Consider the following 22963-nt stretch of genomic DNA (forward strand, 5'->3'; position numbering starts at 1 on the left):
TAGGAAGGTGAAATAACTGTACAGATGTTGAGAATCTAGTATAATCAAAATGATGCTGGTGTCCCATCATCCTTTATTTACTAATACAGTGCACTGTCTGTGGCCAGCCAGCTCAGTCAATGCTTAGCAGAGGAGATTCTAATCTCCTGGTCTTATTGGTCAGCCATGGCTTTCCTGATTGGGGTTGTTAACCTGGACCAATGAAGAGCATTGTAATTATTGGAGGTCCAATCACTACAACCCCCTGCTCCAGCCCTCAACTGCAGGGATGTAGGTCTGCAACTTCTCTTGTGAGTCTTTCACCTCAATTCTGGTTCTGCTGACTCGGACTCAGACATAAATGGCTATACTGGACCGTGGCAGGTTGGCAGGTCGCTTGCATCCGGAATGTCTCAGTCTCCTCCTCCACTTCTGGTGGCAATGGTATCAAGGCTGTATCCATTTGGATTCAAGTTTTCTTGACATGAGATGAAGGGGGAGCACCTTCGATTTCTGCTGGGCCTCTGGCTGTTCTGAAGGTATGTTTTGCTCCTGTCCCGTTTGCAAAGTACCAGCTTTCAGGTTATCCACTTGTTTGTTCTGAACTATATCACTTACCCGAACTACATACGTCACAGGACTGACCTCACCTCAAACTTACAACCATACAAGGCCATTCTCGAGTTTCGAACAGCAAACTTCATCCCCTGAATTAAATTGTCACTCTCGCGTAGAGGTGGTATTTGGCCAGCATTGGCTTTCCTGCTGCTGTTTCACACCCCCATTCCCTGCCACTACCCACATGTGTAAATTGCAGGTTTAACATGGTGTGGAGTCTCCTCTCCATTAGCAACTCTGGAGCTATCCCAGTAATCGAACAGGAACCAGGACAGTCTGGCCTACTTTCAGCCTGCCTTCAAAGTTTGGACCAATCTTTCTTCTAGACCATTGGAGGATGGATAATATGGAGCTGTCTTTATGTGCTGAATGCAATTGGACTTTAGGAAATTTGAATTCCCTGCTTGTAAATTGTGCTCCATTGTCCATGGCAATATCTCCAAAAGTTCGTGTATCATCAATAATGCTCGCAGCTTCTGAAACATTATCCCTGAGTTTCTGAGTGGACTTTATGCACATCTAACCACTTTGAATGGGCATCCACAATGACCAGGAAAATTGAGCCCATGAAAGGACTGGCATAGTTGATGTGCAACAGAGTCCAGGGTTTGCCCAGCCATTCCCATGAATGTGGGGGTGTTGCTGGTGGCAATTTTCATTCTTGGCACTCTGGGCACTGCCCCACCAAAGCAGTTATGTTGGCACCAACCCTGGTCACAAGACATAGCTTCTTGCTAGCATCTTCATCTTGGAAATCCCTAGCCTTGGTGGAGTTCAGCCAGTATCTGGCAGTGATCCTTACTTGGAACAATCACCACAGTAATATGCCGTGCTCTACGGTGATCTGGCTTCACTGGGTCCAAAAAGGTTTCAATGCTGGTTGAAGTGGCCCTTCCATTTCCCCCATTACCACCTGCTGTTTCAGTTTTGTTTGGACAGGATCAATTTATGTGCACAGTTGGATATTGTCCACGATAACTGGAAGCACGTTCAAAATCCAAATGGATTCTTCCAGGGGAGGCACCACCAGTGGAGTATCTGCCAGTGGGAGGAAGCCACTTAGCTTCCTGGATGGTGTTCCAATGCATAAGTGTAGGCACGAAAAATAAGCGCCCAATGCTGAATTCTACTGGAAGTTATTGGTGGCATCACTGTCTTCCTTCAGTAGCCCTCACAGGGGTTTGTGATCTGTTATTATGACAAATTCCCATTCATAAAAGTAATGGCAGAACTTCGTCAAACTCAAAGATGACCGCCAAACCTTCCTTCTCTTTCTGGGCATAATTGCGTTTGGCATCGACTAAAGTCAGAGAAGCATACACAATTGGGTGCTCCTTTCCGTTGGGCGACTGATGAGCCAACACTACCTCGAAATCGTATGGGGATGCATTTCAGGATAGCTCTCACTGGATCGTAGTGGGCCGACACTTTAAATGACGATAGCTGCTTTTTCACTTCCCTAAATGCCGCTACGTGGCTACACAACTGTTTCCAAGGTTGACCCTTTTTCAAAAGCACGTGTAAGGGCACCAAAATGGAGACTAGGTTACATCTGAATTTTCTGTAATAACTCACTAACCCAAGGAAACCCTTCTTGAAAAACTCCTGAGTATTTAAGTAGGGCTTCACTGAGGCAGCCATTTTTCCAGTCAAAATGTTGACCCCATCAAGGTGAATCTTTCTCAACCAATTCTACCCCAATAAGCTTGGGATCGAGCCTTTCACAACCACTAGTGATAACTGTACCAACTGCTTTTCATAGCAGACTGGAACTGAAGTTGTACTCTTAATCTGCCATGGTTCCCCAGCATATGTTCTCAGTCTGGCTGAGGTTTTGTGCAAGCTTAAGGTTGGAGTCCCAAACGAATCTTTTAAAAAACGATTCTGCTACCACAGGTACCACATGTTGGGGAATTTTCCAGCATGCACTGTCCTGGATACCAGTCTGAGTTTTCCTACTCCAGTCAGGCCTTGTAGGATGACTTTGTCTTGAATCCGCGTACTGGCAGCAACTACAATGGCTTCCCGGCCCAAATCCTGAAGTACTGTTTAGCCACTTTTAAATCCAAACACGGCCCTTCATTCACACGGGTTGGATAGGACAGATGAGGCAAACAATATTTTTCAGCAATATTGTGGGTAAAAAATATAGCAAACAAGCCCAGCGTTTGAATCAGAATCCCAGAAGCAAATGGAGGTGACTGTCTCTCCATTTCTCTTTGGTTTCTGAGGAATGATATCACATTTTTACCAACTGTGTCAATTAAGTTGCCTGTCAGTTAGACCTTGATCTTGGCGTGAGTTAACAGTACTTTCTTTTCGCAAAGTCTTGAGTGATACTACTTTGCCACTCTCTAAGGTTTGAGTCTTAGTTGCTTTCTTTCCTCAGTTCTGAGTGTTACAACTTGGTGAGAATTGTGTAAAATGTAGTTAGGCCGCAAGTAGAATCATAGAATCCCTACAGTGTGAAAATAGACCATTCAGTCCAACAGGTCCACACTGACTCTCCAAAGAGCATCCCACGACCCTATCCCTGTAACCCTGCATTTTTCATGGCTAACCCAACCAGACTGCAGATCATGGGTAACATAGCATGACCAATCCTCCTAACTAGTACATCTTTAGAGTGTGAGAGGAAACCAGAGTACCTGATGTAAACCCACGCAAATACTGGGAGAATGTACAAACTCCACACAGTCGCCTTGGGCTGGAATCAAACTCGGGTCCCTGGCGCTGTGAGGCAGCAGTGCTAACAACTGAGCCACCGTGCCATAATATGTTCTGTAGTCTATATTATAGGAAGATGTTTTTGCAGTGGAGAGGGTACAGCTGAACATTACCAGATGTTGCCTGGGTTGGAGGTTGTAGTTATGAAGAGAGATGGTCTGACTTGAGATTCTTTCCATTGGAGCAGTGAAGACTGAGGTAGTACGTGACTGAGATGTATAAAATTACAGGGATATAGATAGGAAAGAACATTTTCCTTTAGTGGGGAGATTAATATCAGATTTAAGATAAGGACCAGATATTTTAGAGGGGATGTGAGGAAAAATGTTAACTTCAGAGGGTGGTGGGAATCTGAAACTCACTGCCTGTGTGATACAATTGGAAAATCTGATCACTAAGAAGTATTTAGATGTGCGCTTGCAATGCCAAGGCATTCAAGGCTATCGGCCGAAAGTTGGAAAACAGGATTAGTATATTTAAACACTTGTTTCTGACTGGCGCAGACTTAGTGGGCTGAGGGGCCTTTTTTCTGTGCCATAGATGTCAATGACTGGGTGCACCAGTGGTTGAACCCCAGTATTCCATAAGCCGTTTCAAATGTATAAATATTAAACTAATAAGGTTAATTTACATGAGTGGCTGCTATTCAGGAGAAAAGTAACTTGCAGCAGATTTTGTTATTAATAGGAAAGAAAGCACATTTAACAAAAGGCAAAGGAAAAAAAGATTTAATAGTCCACTGGTTTGCCACTTCAACTAGAAGTCTGTCTCTATGAGTCATAGAGCATAGAGACAGACCCTTCGGCCCAGCTTATCTATGCTGACAGATACTTGAAGATGTGTTGGTGGAAAAGCACAGCAGGTCAGGCAGCATCAAAGGGACAGGAGAATCGACGTTTCGGGCATAAGCCCTTCTTCAGGGCTTATGCCCTTCCTGAAGAAGGGCTTCTGCCCGAAACGTCGATTCTCCTGCTCCTTTGCTGCCTGACCTGCTGCGCTTTTCCAGCAACACCTTTTTAAGCTCTGATCTCCAGCATCTGCAGTCCTCACTTTCTCCTATGCTGACAGATATCCTAAATTAATCCAGTCCCATCTGCCACAGTTGGGCCCATATCCCTCCAATATCTTCCTATTCATATTCCCATCCAGATGCTTTTTAAATGTGGGCGGCACTGTGGCACAATGGTTAGCATTGCTGCCTCACGGCGCCAGAGATCTGGGTTCAATTCCCACCTCAGGCGACTGACTGTGTGGAGTCTGCACGTTCTCCCTGTGTCTGCGTGGGTTTCCTCCGGGTGCTCCGGCTTCCTCCCACAGTCCAAAGATGTGCAGGTCAGGTGAATTGGCCACACTAAATTGCCTGTAGTGTTAGGTAAGGGGTAAATGTAAATGTAGGGGTAGGGGTATGGGTGGGTTGCACTTCGGCGGGTCGGTGTGGACTTGTTAGGCCGAAGGGCCTGTTTCCACACTGTAATGTAATGTAATCTAATCTAATCTAAATGCTGTAATTGCACCAGCCTCCACTATTTCCTCTGGTAGCTCATTTCATATATCCACCACTCTGTGTGAAAACATTGCCTCTTAGGTCCTTTTTTAAATCTTTCCCCTTTTACCTTAAACCTCTGCTGTCTAGTTTTGGTCTCCCCACCCCTGGGAAGATACCTTGAGTATTCATTATATTCATGCTCCTCATGATCCTTATAAACTCTATAAAGTCATCCCTAACCTCCAACACTCCAGGGAAAATAGCCCCCAGCCTATTCAGCCCCTCGCTATAGCTCAAACCCTCTAACCATGGTAACATCCTTTGTAAATCTTTTCTGAACCCTTTTAAGTTTCACAACATCCTTCATATCGTAGGAAGACCAGAAATGCATGCAGTATACCAAAAGTGGCCTAACCAATGCCCTGCACAACTACAACATGAACTCCGTGAACTGACCAATAAAGGCAAGCATACTAAACACCTTCACGATCCTGTCTACCTGTCACCCTACTTTCAAGGAACTATAAACCTGCACTCCAAGGTCTCTCTGTTCAGCAACACTCCCAAGGATGTTACCACTAAGAGCATGAGTCCACCTCTGATTTGCCTTTCCAAAGTGCAGCACCTCACATTTATCTAAATAAAACTCCATCAGCCACTCCTTGGCCGATTGGGCCATCTGATCAAGGTCCCATGGAATTCTCAGGTAACCTTCTTCACTATCCGCTACGCCACTAATTTTGGTGTCATCTGCAAACTTACTAACTGTACCTCCTATGTTCACACCCAAATTATTTACATAAATGATAAGCAGTGGACCCAGCACTGATCCATGTGCCACATCGCTGCTCACAGGCCTCCAGTCTGAAAAGCAACCCTCCAACACCACCCTCTGTCTCCTACCTTCAAGGGTGTATCCAAATGGCTAGTTCTCCCTATATTCCACATAGTCTAACCTTGCTCACCAGGCTACCATGCGGAACCTTGTTGAGTCCCTTCCAGAAGTTTGTATAGATCATATAAACTGTTCTGCCTTTATCAAGCTTTTCATTACTACTCCAAAAAAATCAAGTTCTTCAAGACCCAAATATACATGCTCATCACATAAGACAGACAAAAGACAAAAATTTTTAACCCAAATATCATTGGTGGAAAAATATGAACAGCAAAGCAGTATTTTGCAGATTAAACATCCAGACCACAAAGTGAAGAGTTAATGCTCTGTTCTTTGATCTTAGCAATGATGACTTGTAGAGTGTTGATCATTCTTCAATATGTTGATCAGTATTTGTGTCTATTCTTGTTAGAAGGCTTTCTTTTCAGTTTCTTGTCTCGTCTTTTCACTCATACAGAGAGAGTGTTTTCTGCTTCCAGTTCAGGAAGGCTCTGGATGTATTCCTCCCAGCACTCTGCAGCCAAGCCAATCTTGACAATTGTTGTCTGGCAGTTTCCACTTAACTTCAAAGCTCTTAAAACATTCTGATGTAATGTCACAGTCTCACTGTTCCAAAAGCAAAATCATCTTATAAAAAGTGCACCCCTTGATTTTTCCAAGTTGCAAATTTCTCCTGTATTTCAGATTTTAGCAGTCTGATTTCCATTCCAGTTTGTGGTCCAAAAAGAGAAATATATATTCCCTGACTGTGTCTTCCTTTCATTCTGATATTATTGCTCAATGGGTGGCACGGTGGCACAGTGGTTAGCACTGCTGCCTCACAGTGCCAGAGACCCGGGTTCAATTTCTGCCTCAGGCCACTGACTGTGTGGAGTTTGCACATTCTCCCCGTGTCTGCGTGGGTTTCCTCCGGGTGCTCCGGTTTCCTCCCACAGTCCAAAGATGTGCAGGTCAGGTGGATTGGCCATGCTAAATTGCCCGCAGTGTTAAGTAAGGGGTAAATGTAGGGGTATGGGTGGGTTGCGCTTCGGCGGGTTGGTGTGTACTTGTTGGGCCAAAGGGCCTGTTTCCACACTGTAATGTAATCTAATCTAATCAAAAAAGTATACCATAAGATATAGGAGTAGAAGTAGGTCATATGGGCAACTGAGTCTGCTCTACCACTTGGTCAGATCATAGCTGAAATGATTCTCAACTTGGTTTTTTTCCACAACCCTTGATTCCCATTCAGATTAAAAATCTACCTCAGCCTTGAATGTACTGAATGGCACAGCCATACTGCCCTTTGCAGTGAAGAATTCCACAGACTGACAACTCTCTCAGACAAAAAATTACTGTGCTTTTAAAAAAAAATGGGTCTATGAATAGGAAGGGTTTGGAGGGATATGGGCAGGGCGCTGGCAGGTGGGACTAGATTGAGTTGAGATAGCTCGTCGGCATGGACGGGTTGGGCTGAAGGGTATGTTTCTGTGCTGTACATCTCTGACTCTGACTGTGAATGCTGGAAATCAAGCAAAACAAAATTAGAGATGCTGGAAAGGTTCAGCAGGTCTGGCAGCATCTGTGGAGACAAAGCAGAAGTAACATTTGAGGTCTAATGATCCTTCAGAATTGATTGTAGCTAGGAAAAGGGGTGGGGGAGAGAGGGAAGGAATGAACAACGGATGGTGATGGGGGAGAGAGAGAGAGAGAGAGAGAGAGAAAAACAAAGAGACAAAGACAAAAACAGACATAGCTGGGCAGACAAAGGGGTGGGTAAAAACCTGCCTTGGAGGATCAGTAGCCACTGATGGGGACCATAAGTGGATGACATTGTTTTTTTATGAAAGCAAGCCATATGACGACAAGGCCTGGTGTGTGGGGAATTGGGATAAGGGTATGGGAGGAGAGTATTCAGACCCTAAAATTATTGAATTCAATATCAAGTCCAAAAGGTTGGAGGGCTCTGAATATGAGGTGTTGCTCTGAGGTTCACTCAAGCACTATAGCAAGCCTGAGACAGATGTTGGCCAGGGAACATAGCAGTGTGTTGAAATGGCAGGCAACTGGAAACAGGGTCATTTTTGTAGACAGTACGTAGGTGTTCTGCAAAGCAGTCACCCAGTCCGTGCTTCATTTCTCCACTGTAGATAAGACCACATTGTGAGTAGCAAATATAATACACTAGATTGAGTTACATACAGGTGCTTCAGCTGGAAGGTGTGCCTGGGACCTTGGATGCAAAGGAGGAAGGAAGTAAACAGGCAGATGTTACACCTTCCATGATTGCTTGGGAAGTTGCAGTGAGGGTGTTGGGAGCAGAGGATGAATGGTCCAAGGTGTCTCAGAGGGTATGGGCCCTGCTGAAGGCAGACAAGGGAAGGGAGGAAAATGTCTGGTGGTTGCATCCTGCTGGAGGTGGTGGAAATGGCAGATCACAAGCCTTTCGATGTGGATGCCAGTGTGTTGGTAGGTGAAGATGAGTCCTAATCGCTGATGTGGGAGGGATTAGAGCAAGTGAGGGTTAAAATGGAGAGGACTGAGGGCCCTGTCAACCACTGAGGTGGAGAATACTCGGTTGAAGAAGAAAATAGCAATTTCCGAATTCCCCTTGTCAAAGTTGCCATATTGGAACAGGTGCCCAGAAGACTGAGGAAATGGGAGAATGTAATAGTTGTTTACAGGAAGCAGAGTTTGTGGATGTACAGAGTCGAAGAGTATGCTGCTGAAAAAGCACAGCTGGTCAGGCAGCATCTGAGCAACAGGAGAGTCTATGATGAAGGGCTTGCGGCCAAAACGTCTACTCTGCTCTCCTCGGATGCTGCCTGACTGGCTGTGCTTTTGACTCTGGTCTCAGCATCTGCAGTCCTCATTATTTTTCTCCTTTTTTATGGATGTACAGTAAAGATAACTGGAGTCGGTGGGTTTGCAGTGGATATCTGTGCTGAGCCAATCCCCAGAAATGGAAACGGATGTTGAGGAAAGGAGGAGTCAGGTGGACCACATGAAAGTGAGAACAAGGTTGAAATTGGAAGCAAACTTGACTTTTTTTCCAATTCTGGACTCTGTCTCTGTGTCTTTAATGAGTGCTCCCTTATTTTGAGAGTGTGCCCTCTGGTCCTCAACTTTGCCGCTGGGAGAAGCAATCTCTCCACATTAACCCTGTCAATTTTTATAAGAATCTTGTGTTACAGAAAGGTTGCTTTGCATTGTTTTAACCTCCAACCTAATCAGTGTCTCTTTCTGGATAATCCCTCCATACTCAGAATCAATCTAGTTAACCAATTGTGCACTACCTCCAATTCTTTCCTTATCTTCCAGAAATATTGTTCACACAGATTTTTAGGTGCAGTATTTATCAATGTGTTATATTTTCTAATGCAATTGGTAGCTGAAGAATAAAGAACATTGAATTAGAGGTTACTATTCTTTATTATTCTGGCATTGTTATGAATAATTTTACTGTTTGTTGCTTTGTATACTCTGTCTCAATCTCCCTCTTATGCCATTGCCTCTACATTTCTCTTTTTCTCATCTTGGAAAATTTAAATTAAACATTTTCTCATTCTTCATACAACTGTAACTGAAAGATTATTCCTCTTTTGGTCTTATTTCCTTTTGTTTCTCTACCGCGTCCATCAATACAGCTCTATACATTTGCTTATCTCAGCTGAATAAAGACAAAATACTAGACATTGAAAATCTGAAACAAACACAATGCTGAGAAAGCGCAACAGGTCAGGCAGCATCTAGGGAACAGGAGAATCGACGTTTCGGGCATTAGCCCTTTCCTGAAGAAGGGCTAATGCCCGAAACGTCGATTCTCCTGTTCCCTAGATGCTGCCTGACCTGCTGCGCTTTTCCAGCAACACATTTCCATCTCTGATCTCCAGCATCTGCAGACCTCACTTTCTCCACAATGCTGAGAAAACCCAACAAGGTCCGGCAACATTTATGGAGAGAAAAAACAGTTAATATTTTGTGTCTGGTATGACTCTTCTTCAGAATTCTTTAACTCTGAAGATTTATACTAAACTTGCCTCTGCAATTAGTTCCTTCCTTTGTCATTTTCTCTATTGACCTCCACTTCTCTTTCCATCTCTCGATTTCTCTTTCTGCTTCTCTTTGCTCCTGTTTTTCTTTCTGTTCTTCATGTTATATATTTTCCTTTATCTTTCTCTTCCCATTTGTTACTCCTCCTCTGTCTTTTTATACATTTCCATTCATCACATTCTGTCTTTGTCAGTCTATCTTGTTCACTCTCTTTTCTGTCTCTTTCCTGTGCCTTACCTTTTCTCTGTCTGCCTCTCTCTGTTTCAAGGGTCATGTGTCTTTCTCTGAGTCATCCCCTTTCCATCTCTTTGTCTTAACTATGTCATTCTGCTAATTGTTTTTGTTGATGAATCTTTGCCCTCTCTTTCACTTCCTCTCCCACCCACTCCTTTGTTTGCTTCTGTCTATCATCCACACTTCCTGTCATTGCTGTTTTTCTCTTTCATTCCCCTAGTCCCCATTCTCCCCATTCTTTCTGACACTCTTGATTTCTATCAATTTGTCACCACTTCTATGTATCTGCCTCACTGCCTTACTTTTCTTTTGTTAAATAGCCTGAAGAGAAATTATCTGACAGATGAGTGCTGTGGGGACCTTGTTTCTGCCCTTTGTGTGAAGAATACACTGAAGTTCCTGGACCTCTCCTTGAATGGACTTACAGATAACTCTCTGGAGCTTTTCCAACATCTTGTATTGAAATGTGCTGATTTGGAAGAGCTTGTGTAAGAAATTTTAATTATTTTCAGAATTGCATATTTATCATTCAGGAACTCAAATTTGTAATGAATGTTCTCTTTATGAATTAGTAGGAGATAAAGGGGAATTAAAGCGCAGAAAATATTGGGGATTATCTATTACCCTCCAAACAGTAATGGAGGTGGTAAGTCAGGGCATTTAACAATAAATCAGAAATGCATACAATAAGGGTACAACTGTTATTATGGATGACTTTAATTTACATGTAGATTACATAAGACAAACTAACAATGATGTCATGTCGGTGGATTTCCTGGAATGTGTCCTTTTTTTTAAACATAATGATAGGTTTTTGGATCAATACTTTTGAGGAACAGGCTATTCTAGGCTGGTACTGTGCAATGAGATAAGATTAATTACCAATCTTGTTGTAGAAGGTCTTGTGGAAAGTGTAACCATAATATGATTGAATTCTTCATTTAAGATGGAGAATGAAGTTATTGAATCCAAAACTAGGGGTACTCAATATAGTTGTTTCAGTGACTCCTCTCCATGGGTCCAGAGAAAGAAAATGTCATCAATGTACCTGATGTATAATGGTGTTGGTTGGAGGTCCTGTGTAGAGAAGAAGTCTTGTTCAAACCTGTGCATGAAAATGTTGGCATATTGGGGTGCAAATTTGGTCCCCATGGCTGTTCCTTCACAGCCTGCAACACCTCATCAATGAGGATGAGCATCTTGACAAGATCTTCCCCACGCCTCCACGTCTCACTTTTAAAAGGCACCAAACCTCAAACAGATAACTGTCTGCAGCAAACTGCCAGGCTTTCAGGACAACACCATACAACCCTGTCACGGCAGATGCAGCAGAGTGTCAACACAGATACCACCATTACACATGGGGACACCATCCACACTGCACTCGGCCAACATTCTCTATCTCATACGCTACAGGCAAGGATGCCCTGAGGCATGGTACATTGACAAGACCGAGCAGAGGCTATGGCAACGGATGAAAAGACACCGCACAACAATCAACAGACAGGAGTTCTCTCCCTGTTGGAGAATGCTTCAGCGGTCTGGGACATTTGACCTCGGACCTTTGGCTGACCATGCTCCAGGGCGGATTTTGAGTCAGGCAACAATGCAAAGTGGCCGAGCAGAGGCTGAAAATCAAGTTCGCTACTAATGGGGATGGCCTCAACCGGGACCTTGGGTTCATGGCACATTACAGGGGACCCCACTGCACGACACGCAGACATCTACCCTGCATACACACACTCTCACAGACACGCATTACTCCACCCACACCCCACACACAAGGTCGTGGGTTGAATTTTACTTGCGGAATTTTATGCATGAGTCCATGTCAGATTCTGTAAATCATTTTATTTTTTAAAAATAGAATTGGGCTGAACATTGGGGCACAGACAGCCTCACACCTTCTGTGCTTTTTCTGAGACTCCATGGCACCTATAGAGGAGCTGAATATCTTTAAAGAGAGAAAGACCCTGTGGAAAGCTGTAGCATTGACGGATTTAGGTGCTCTTTTGCATAAATTGCAAAAAGCTAGCATCCAAGTTCAGCAGGTAATGGGGAAAGCAAATGGAATGGTGGCCTTTACTTCAAGGGAAATGGAGTGTAAAAATCTGTGCCCAGTTTTGGTCCCCTTTTGGAGGCAGTTCAGAGTGTCATGATTGTAACACTGTCAGCCAGCTGAACCTCATGGAATGAGTTCCCTGATTGAACCAGATTAACAGCCCCAATCATGGAGTCCTGGCTGACAGATAAAAATGGTGAGTGGCAAAGATACTGATACTCTGGTCCCTTACTCTGTATGAGGCAGTAGTATAGTCAAGGACTAGTTCATGTGTTAATAAAGCATGATTTAATGATATGAAGTTATTTCACTGGAAATGTTATTTAGGTTGAAACAGTATGGCTGGATTGTATGGAGGATAAGTTGAGTAAACTGGGCCTGTATTCATTGGAATTTAGAAGCAAGAGAGGCAAGTGGTCACCAGTTTGAATAGGAAAATGAGGCAGAATTTCCTTTCTGTAAGTTGTGAATTTGTGGAATTCTTTACCACACAGGGTTGTCAAGGCTAAGACAGATGGACTTATAAAGGGATTTTCATCTGGTCTTATTACCTTTTCAATTTAAAACTTTTTGTTAACTGTATTCCAAGTTATTTAATCTGAAAGAATTATACACAGCCCTGTTAAACAATTGTGCTATTCCTCCCCCCCTCCTCTCCCCCCCCCCCCCCCCCCCCCCCCCCCCCCCCCACCCCCCCCCCACCCAACCTTTTTACAGATTACAAGCAAATAGTTTCAGCCTCCAAGGGTGCAATGTGTTGGAGAAACTGATGAATTCCAGACAGAAGCTACAAGTCATATTATAAGGAGACCAATCTGCTTCAAAATAAGAGATTTGATGTTGACAAAGACTAATTTTAGTTGACAACACTGAATGATTTAACCATTTAAAATTGTGAACCACTCTTCAAAGATGAATCACACAAAGTTAAGTTTCAGCTTTACAACTGTGCTCCCCCAGCACTCCTACACAGGACCAGCAAGCTATTCAGTATGTCATGTACAGATATCACCGGCCTGTTAATGTGAATGTACACCGTCTGTTCTTCTGATACATCAGACAGACTATTCAGGGTGAGGGTGGGAGATCATATAACCACTCAGCAAAGTGGGAGTGTTGCATTCTTTGCTGGAATTGTTTTATAAGGGTGCAAGAATCTGAAAGGCATAATGCTGAGGAATACATTGAGCTCCATCTCTATATCTAAGATTGGAAAATTACCTCTAATGTTTTCAGTGCCTCAACAATTTCTGTTCTAATGATGTCACATGGATTTGGGAGGTGGGAAACAGATTGAAATCTTCAAGGAATAAAGCCTAACATTGCAATCTCTCTCATCATCTCATTACCAAAGTTATGGTAACATCATACCAATATAAACTTGTACCATGCAATAGGTATGTCTTCTTTACAACAAGGGCCTTTTCACGCTGGGCTACTTTCTCCTCTACCATACCAGATCATGATGCAGAGGTGTCAGTGTTGGACTGGGGTGGACAAAGTCAAAAGTCACATGACACCAGTTTATATTCTAACCGGTTTATTTGAAATCACAAGTGTGATGACGCTGCCACTTTAAAAAGGTTATTTTGTCCTTTTTTTTGAAGAATCTAGGGAGCTAGGATTTTTTTAAAAACAGTTTAACAATGGAAGGGGAGTGACCAGTTCTCCCAGTTCAGGGGTTTCTGTTTTTTTTTTTAGCCTGTAGCAGTCACAAGATGTGTGAGTACCAGAAGGGTTGCAAGCTTTAATAAATGATTCCTAACTGACTGCCTTTGAAATCTTTTCTGGATGTTGTTCCCTCCTGCCCGTAAGAATACGTTTGAATTTACCTTTTTGCCAAGGGGTGTGTTTATGGGATGTTACTATATTGGAACAGTTAATTAGTTAAGTTACTGTATCAAGTATTCTGTTAAGTTACGTTATTCTAAATTCTACTTTCTTTTGTTTGTGTTTAACCGTGGTGTTTAAATAAATTGTTTTGCTTAATAAGGAGTGGGTTGACTAGTTGCATTACACCTGGAACACCCACTTCACATCTACCTTTAAAATATGAGAAGCTAGAGTCCAGGTTACCACCTTAACGTATTTTGAGGGGGTCTGGCCTGGTCCATAACACAAGCTTTTGGAGTGCTGCCCTTTTGTCAGTTGAAGTGATACATCACTTTGTCACTGTGCCTTCTGGTTCATGTTCACAATATCTACCTGTCTGCATCACTCTCATTGTGATCTCTGCTTAGTGTTCACACAGCAAGCCTATATCAAACTTACTGTGATCTCTGGGACAAGGTCACCTTGCCGTACTGCTTGCATCTCTTTGTTGCTATGCTGTCCGATTCATGTTCCCCCTCCCCACCTGACTTGCTGTGCTCTCTTGTTTGTGGTTACTTTGACTGCAAGCAGCTCTCTCTCGCTGTACTCTTTGGCTCATGTCCACACTGCCTGTCTCCATTTCTTTCACTATACCTTCAGGTTCACCCTTCCTGCATCTATGCTTTCTGGTTAATTTTTACACTTTCTGCCTGCTGCATCTCTTTCTTGTTATCCACTGTGGTTCATGGAGAGTGCAGAGAAATAAATTTTGATGTTTTAAAAACAGTTCAGATTTTTGAAGAATGTCTGTTTCTGTAATGTGAAGGTAGATACATTTCTGGGACCTGATTTGGTGTATCCTGGGACTTTGTGGGAAGTTAAGGAGGATCGTGGATATTATCCTGATCTCAACTCCACTTTCCTGTCTCCTTCCCCTTGCCCTTTCTCCCACTTTTCAGCCGTAAAATATATCTATTTCTTCATTGAAACTGTTGATTGATTCTGTCTCCACTGCACTCTGGGGCAGTATGTTCCACAGACTCACAACCCTCAGAGTAATACTTTCTCCTCATCTCAGTTTTGAAAATATCACCTCTCACTCTATCTCTGACCTCTTGCTTGAGACTGTTCCACAAGGGGGAATATCTCTACAACGCCTCTTTTGCATGTTAAAGACGACAACTGCTTACAGTTCACTCCACAGTCATTTCACTGCAATTCACTCCCTCACTCTGTATAATTGGTTACAGCTCTTTTTTACACCCTGTTCACTGGAACATGCTCACTTGGTCTATGGAACTGGTTAAAGCTCTTTATGCATTCAGTGTACTGGAACACATACACTCAATCCATGTAATTGCTTATATCTTACTCCACTGTCAGTTCAATGAACACCATGTTTTACCCTCTGCAACTGGTAATGGCTCACGTCATAGTCTGTTCACTGAACACACTCACTCAGCACAAATGGATATTGCTCTCTCCACAATCAGTTCACATAAACACACTCAGTCTGTCTATGTAATTCCCATAATAGAATAGAATATCCTTTATTGTCCTCATATAATGCTCTTGACAGCAAGTTCACTCAAACGCATGATATATAAATAGGTAACATTCTCCAAAGTCAGTTCACTGACACGCACTCTCTCAATCGCTAACTGGTTAAACACTCTCCACAGTCATCTGACTGATTCAACCTCGCTGACTTTGCATAACTGGTTAGAGCTCTTTCCACAGTCAGTTCACTGAAACATTCTCATTCATTCTGTGTAACTGGTTATAGCTCACTCCACACTCATTTCAGAGGACCCTGCTCTCTCTCAATCTGAAACCGGTCACAGCTTACTCCGTAGTTTGTACACTGGAACTCACTCACTTTGTTAATGTAACTGTTAAAAGTTCTTTCCACACTTTGGCCACTCAGACTGGTTTAACAGAAACCAGAACCACCTGTGTAAATAGTCCCTCATTATCTCTGTGTGGGGGGCACATTCAGATGGGTTTACACAGATGAAGGACAGACTAAGAAAGTTGCAGTTCTAATTCACTGTGGTGCTCCATCAACTGGTTTAACACAGACCTGGAACAGACTGAGAAATAAACAGAATACAGGTCAATCGTTCTCTGTGAGTTGGGCTCAGTCAGCTGGGATAATGTAGATAAGGGACAGGCTGAGAAATGTCTCAGTGTCTCAGTGCAAGGAGGGCTCACAGTGCAGGGGCACTTTGATTAATGTATAGAAAACAGTTAATTAATTGTTTCCGTGTGAGGGCCTCAGTCAGTCCGGTTGTAACAGACCCCGGTCTGCCTGAATATTATACACATTGTTCGTTGTCACTGTGTGTGGGGCTTGGTCAGCTGAGTTAGCACAGAGGAAGGACAGACTAAACAAAATACAGAGCACAACTCCCTCACTGTTTCTGTGTTTTCTGGGTCAGTCAGCTGTGCTACTACAGACCAAGGACAAACTAGATACCAGACTCATTGTTTCCATGAGGGGTGCTCAGTCAGGAGTTTTAAAAAAAACTAGGAACAGCTTGAGTAATGTGGACAGCACATACCCTCTCGCACAGCAACTGAGGGAGATCATGCAACTGGGCTCACACCGAGCAGGGAACACATGAGTAAATCTCCCTCATTGTTTCCGTGTGAGGGGTTCAGAAACCTGGGCTAACACACCAAGAACAGCCAGAATGATATACAGTGTGCGGCTCTCTCTCTGTTTCTGTGTTTCAGTCACCTGTTTCAACATAAAACAGGGACATCTTAAGGAATAGACAGTACAGATCATTCATTGAGCCCCATGCGAAAGTCAGCCTGGTTCTCACAGAGCAGTAACAGCCTGAGTAATACAGAGTACAGATCCATCAATATGGCTGCGCAACTCTCAGGCAGCTGAGTTATTTTAGACATGGGAGCAGCCTGAATGTTACACAGAGCACAGTTCCCTCATTGTGTCCATGTGTGGGGCTCAGTCAGCTGGTTTAACACACACCTGGGATAGCCAGAGTAATATACAGAGCACAGAACCCTCATTATCTCTGCCTGGGAGTTCAACATAACCAGGGGCAGACCAAGTGATCTGCAGAGTATAGCTCCCTTGTCATTTTGTGCATGGTGTTCAGGTTTCTGGTTTAAAACAGATCAGGGATAGTCTGAGTAATCTGCAGGTCACGTGTGAAAGTGTATGGTTCAGTCAGCTGGGTTAACACAGACCAAGGTCAAACTGAATAGTGAACAGTACAAATTTATCATTGTCTCTGCCTGAGTACCGGCTAGGAACCTTCCAACCACAAGGGATGAACTCGGATTTCACCAGTTTCCTCATTTCCCCTCCCCCACTCTGTCTCAGTCAAATCCATCAAATTCAGCACCGCCTTCCTAACCTGCAATCTTCTTCCTGACCTCTCCGCCCCCACCCCAGTCTGACCTATCACCCTCACCTTGACCTCTTTCCACCTATCACATTTCTGACGCCCCTCCCCGTAGTCCGTCCTCCCTACCTTTTATCTTAGCCTGCTTGACAAAATTTCCTCATTCCTGAAGAAGGGCTTATGCCCGAAACGTCGATTCTCCTGTTCCCTGGAGGCTGCCTGACCTGCTGCGCCTTTCCAGCAACACATTTCCAGCTACCATAGACAAACGACTTCCTGAGTAATTCCAGCCTCGGGTGACTGTGTGGAGTTTGCAAGTTGTCCCCGTGTCTGCGTGCGCTTCCTCCTGGTGCTTTGGTTTCTTCCCATAGTCCAAAGAAGTGTAGGTTAAGTGGATTAGCCATTTAGTGACAGCCATGTATACCTCAATCTCAGTGAGGGCTCAGTCACTGGGTCTAACACAGACCAAAGACAGCCTGAGTAGCAGAAGGTTATAGAGATTGAAGGAGCATAAGGGCTTCAGGAGGTTACAGAGGTAGGTAGGGGTGGTAATTGAACCTAATTATTAGCTCTTGGTGATCACTGTTTACTGAGAAGACAAGATGCAAAGAACCATGACAGTCCAGCCACTCCCATGCGAATGTGTGGAACTACATTGTGCATACTGTAATATGAACATATTCTAGTCAGATTTGAAGATTATTTTTTCAATGACACTGAATAGAGATAGTGATAGACACACAGACAGAGCATAAGATATATAGATACAGCATGGAGATGATTCAGAGCTGGTTTTATGACACACACAGTAGTGCAGCAGCAGGTAGAAGTCAATCCTTCCCAGGTCAGACAGGAGACGCTTTGATTTGTGTCTGACACAGGGGGCGAGGAACTACTGCAGTAGATCAGCAAGTAGAGGGATTGAGGAGAAGGTCGATGTTAGGACCAGTAAATCACAAATAAAGGATAGGCAGAGGAAAGTACAGGTTGTTCCGCTATAACGCATGTTTCATTAAAGCGAATTCGCTGTAACGCGATTGACAATTTGGGGACACTTGTTTCTAAAGCGCAAATTTTTAAAATGTGTGTTCACTGTAATCGAAGTGCTGTTTCTAATGCACCATTTTTCTATACTGCAGAATTGCACAAGAACGCAACAACCACATTATAGAACTACCTATAAATGAACACGATGGTACTAATTGGTGAAAGTGTATTTATTTTAATGCAAGGAGTATTATAGGTAAGGCAGATGAGGTTAGAGCCTGGATCAGTACATGGGACTATAATGTGGCTATTACAGAGACTTGGTTGAAAGAGGGACAGGACTGGCTGCTCAATGTCAAAGGGTTTCACCATTTTAAACAAGATAGAGGAGAAAGTAAAAGAGGTGGAGGAGTTGCATTACTGATCAGAGAGAATGTCACATCTGCACTCAGAGAGGACATAGTGGAGGGCTGATCCACTGAGGCAATACGGGTAAAGCTCAAAAATAAGATGGGTGCAATCACTCGGATCGGATTTTCAGCCACCGAGACATTGAGGAACAAATATGTAGGCAGACTAAGGAAAGGTACAATAAAGACAGAATTGTCATGGGGGGAGACTTTAACTTCCTCAATATTACCTGGGACTCCCTTGGAGCAGGAGGCTTAGACAGGGTGGAATTTATTAACTGTTTCAAGAAACCCCCTTGGTGCACTTATGTGGATAGTCCAACTAGAGGAGGGGCCATACTGGACCTTGGCTAATGAGCCTGGCCAGGTGATTGACCCATCAGTGGGAGAGTATTTGGAAACAGTGATCACAACTCCTTACGTTTTAAGACAGCTATGAACAAGGATAAGTCAGGACCTCGTGGGAAGATACTAAACTGGGCAAGGGCAAATTACATCAGTACTGGGCAGGAGCTAAGGGAGTGTTAATTAGGAGGACCTGCTATCAGGCAAGTCCACATTTTACATGTGGGGACTGTTTAATGACCTGCTGGGGAGAATTCAAGACCAACATAGTCCAGTAAAGAGGAAGGACAAGGATGGCAAGGTAGTGGCCCCTTGGATAACAAGGAAGTTGTGAATTTAGTCCAAAGGAAAACAGAAGCATATGGAAGGTTTAGGAAGCTAAAACTGGACAGAGCTCATGAGGAACCTAAGGAAAGCAGGAAAGTACTCAAGCAGGGAATTTGAGCAATAAGGGACCACAAAATGACCTTAGCAAATAGGGTAAAAGAGAAAATCAAGGCATTCTATAGATACATTAAAAGCAAGAGGGTAACTAGTAACTAGGACCACATAATTCACAACTTCCTTGTTATCCAAGGGGCCACTACCTTGCCATCCTTGTCCTTCCTCTTTACTGGACTATGTTGGTCTTGAATTCTCCCCAGCAGGTCATTAAACAGTCCCCACATGTAAAATGTGGACTTGCCTGATAGCAGGTCCTCCTAATTAACACTCCCTTAGCTCCTGCCCAGTACTGATGTAATTTGCCCTTGCCCAGTTTAGTATCTTCCCACGAGGTCCTGACTTATCCTTGTTCATAGCTGTCTTAAAACGTAAGGAGTTGTGATCACTGTTTCCAAATACTCTCCCACTGATGGGTCAATCACCTGGCCAGGCTCATTAGCCAAGGTCCAGTATGGCCCCTCCTCTAGTTGGACTATCCACATAAGTGCACCAAGGGGGTTTCTTGAAACAGTTAATAAATTCCACCCTGTCTAAGCCTCCTGCTCCAAGGGAGTCCCAGGTAATATTGAGGAAGTTAAAGTCTCCCCCCATGACAATTCTGTCTTTATTGTACCTTTCCTTAGTCTGCCTACATATTTGTTCCTCAATGTCTCGGTGGCTGAAAATCCGATCCGAGTGATTGCACCCATCTTATTTTTGAGCTTTACCCGTATTGCCTCAGTGGATCAGCCCTCCACTATGTCCTCTCTGAGTGCAGATGTGACATTCTCTCTGATCAGTAATGCAACTCCTCCACCTCTTTTACTTTCTCCTCTATCTTGTTTAAAATGGTGAAACCCTTTGACATTGAGCAGCCAGTCCTGTCCCTCTTTCAACCAAGTCTCTGTAATAGCCACATTATAGTCCCATGTACTGATCCAGGCTCTAACCTCATCTGCCTTACCTATAATACTCCTTGCATTAAAATAAATACACTTTCACCAATTAGTACCATCGTGTTCATTTATAGGTAGTTCTATAATGTGGTTGTTGCGTTCTTGTGCAATTCTGCAGTATAGAAAAATGGTGCATTAGAAACAGCACTTCGATTACAGTGAACACACATTTTAAAAATTTGCGCTTTAGAAACAAGTGTCCCCAAATTGTCAATCGCGTTACAGCGAATTCGCTTTAATGAAACATGCGTTATAGCGGAACAACCTGTACTTTCCTCTGCCTATCCTTTATTTGTGATTTACTGGTCCTAACATCGACCTTCTCCTCAATCCCTCTACTTGCTGATCTACTGCAGTAGTTCCTCGCCCCCTGTGTCAGACACAAATCAAAGCGTCTCCTGTCTGACCTGGGAAGGATTGACTTCTACCTGCTGCTGCACTACTGTGTGTGTCATAAAACCAGCTCTGAATCATCTCCATGCTGTATCTATATATCTTATGCTCTGTCTGTGTGTCTATCACTATCTCTATTCAGTGTCATTGAAAAAATAATCTTCAAATCTGACTAGAATATGTTCATATTACAGTATGCACAATGTAGTTCCACACATTCGCATGGGAGTGGCTGGACTGTCATGGTTCTTTGCATCTTGTCTTCTCAGTAAACAGTGATCACCAAGAGCTAATAATTAGGTTCAATTACCACCCCTACCTACCTCTGTAACCTCCTGAAGCCCTTATGCTCCTTCAATCTCTATAACCTTCTGCTACTCAGGCTGTCTTTGGTCTGTGTTAGACCCAGTGACTGAGCCCTCACTGAGATTGAGGTATACATGGCTGTCACTAAATGGCTAATCCACTTAACCTACACTTCTTTGGACTATGGGAAGAAACCAAAGCACCAGGAGGAAGCGCACGCAGACACGGGGACAACTTGCAAACTCCACACAGTCACCCGAGGCTGGAATTACTCAGGAAGTCCTTTGTCTATGGTACTCAGGCAGAGACAATGATAAATTTGTACTGTTCACCATTCAGTTTGACCTTGGTCTGTGTTAACCCAGCTGACTGAACCATACACTTTCACACGTGACCTGCAGATTACTCAGACTATCCCTGATCTGTTTTAAACCAGAAACCTGAACACCATGCACAAAATGACAAGGGAGCTATACTCTGCAGATCACTTGGTCTGCCCCTGGTTATGTTGAACTCCCAGGCAGAGATAATGAGGGTTCTGTGCTCTGTATATTACTCTGGCTATCCCAGGTGTGTGTTAAACCAGCTGACTGAGCCCCACACATGGACACAATGAGGGAACTGTGCTCTGTGTAACATTCAGGCTGCTCCCATGTCTAAAATAACTCAGCTGCCTGAGAGTTGCGCAGCCATATTGATGGATCTGTACTCTGTATTACTCAGGCTGTTACTGCTCTGTGAGAACCAGGCTGACTTTCGCATGGGGCTCAATGAATGATCTGTACTGTCAATTCCTTAAGCTGTCCCTGTTTTATGTTGAAACAGGTGACTGAAACACAGAAACAGAGAGAGAGCCGCACACTGTATATCATTCTGGCTGTTCTTGGTGTGTTAGCCCAGGTTTCTGAACCCCTCACACGGAAACAATGAGGGAGATTTACTCATGTGTTCCCTGCTCGGTGTGAGCCCAGTTGCATGATACCCTCTCGCACAGCAACTGAGGGAGATGTGCTGTCCACATTACTCAAGCTGTTCCTAGTTTTTTTTAAAACTCCTGACTGAGCACCCCTCATGGAAACAATGAGTCTGGTATCTAGTTTGTCCTTGGTCTGTAGTAGCACAGCTGACTGACCCAGAAAACACAGAAACAGTGAGGGAGTTGTGCTCTGTATTTTGTTCAGTCTGTCCTTCCTCTGTGCTAACTCAGCTGACCAAGCCCCACACACAGTGACAACGAACAATGTGTATAATATTCAGGCAGACCGGGGTCTGTTACAACCGGACTGACTGAGGCCCTCACACGGAAACAATTAATTAACTGTTTTCTATACATTAATCAAAGTGCCCCTGCACTGTGAGCCCTCCTTGCACTGAGACACTGAGACATTTCTCAGCCTGTCCCTTATCTATGTTATCCCAGCTGACTGAGCCCAACTCACAGAGAACGATTGACCTGTATTCTGTTTATTTCTCAGTCTGTTCCAGGTCTGTGTTAAACCAGTTGATGGAGCACCACAGTGAATTAGAACTGCAACTTTCTTAGTCTGTCCTTCATCTGTGTAAACCCATCTGAATGTGCCCCACACACAGAGATAATGAGGGACTATTTACACAGGTGGTTCTGGTTTCTGTTAAACCAGTCTGAGTGGCCAAAGTGTGGAAAGAACTTTTAACAGTTACATTAACAAAGTGAGTGAGTTCCAGTGTACAAACTACGGAGTAAGCTGTGACCGGTTTCAGATTGAGAGAGAGCAGGGTCCTCTGAAATGAGTGTGGAGTGAGCTATAACCAGTTACACAGAATGAATGAGAATGTTTCAGTGAACTGACTGTGGAAAGAGCTCTAACCAGTTATGCAAAGTCAGCGAGGTTGAATCAGTCAGATGACTGTGGAGAGTGTTTAACCAGTTAGCGATTGAGAG

General features: G+C 43.7%; 1 protein-coding gene across 5 annotated transcripts in view; it reads left to right on the forward strand.

Annotated features, from left to right (window-relative positions):
• The window catches only part of LOC122542348 (NACHT, LRR and PYD domains-containing protein 3-like), a 152095-nt gene extending 138070 nt beyond the window's left edge, over nucleotides 1–14025 (forward strand). For 3 of the 5 annotated variants that reach the window (XM_043680031.2, XM_087978411.1, XM_087978412.1), the window contains 2 exons: nucleotides 10292–10459; nucleotides 11388–12669. In XM_043680031.2, the coding sequence (XP_043535966.2) occupies nucleotides 10292–10459; nucleotides 11388–11622 (403 nt within the window). In that variant the 3' untranslated portion in view covers nucleotides 11623–12669. Of the gene's footprint in view, nucleotides 1–8586; nucleotides 8695–10291; nucleotides 10460–11387; nucleotides 12670–12750 lie in introns of those variants that run through there. The other 2 variants (XR_006309782.2, XM_043680034.2) reach the window with 2 other exon arrangements.
• Nucleotides 14026–22963: the final 8938 nt, after the last annotated feature.

Source organism: Chiloscyllium plagiosum, unplaced genomic scaffold (assembly GCF_037043375.1).
Source record: "Chiloscyllium plagiosum isolate Xiang-an unplaced genomic scaffold, Cpla_swu_hap1 HiC_scaffold_33, whole genome shotgun sequence".
NCBI classification, from domain to species: Eukaryota; Metazoa; Chordata; class Chondrichthyes; order Orectolobiformes; family Hemiscylliidae; genus Chiloscyllium; species Chiloscyllium plagiosum.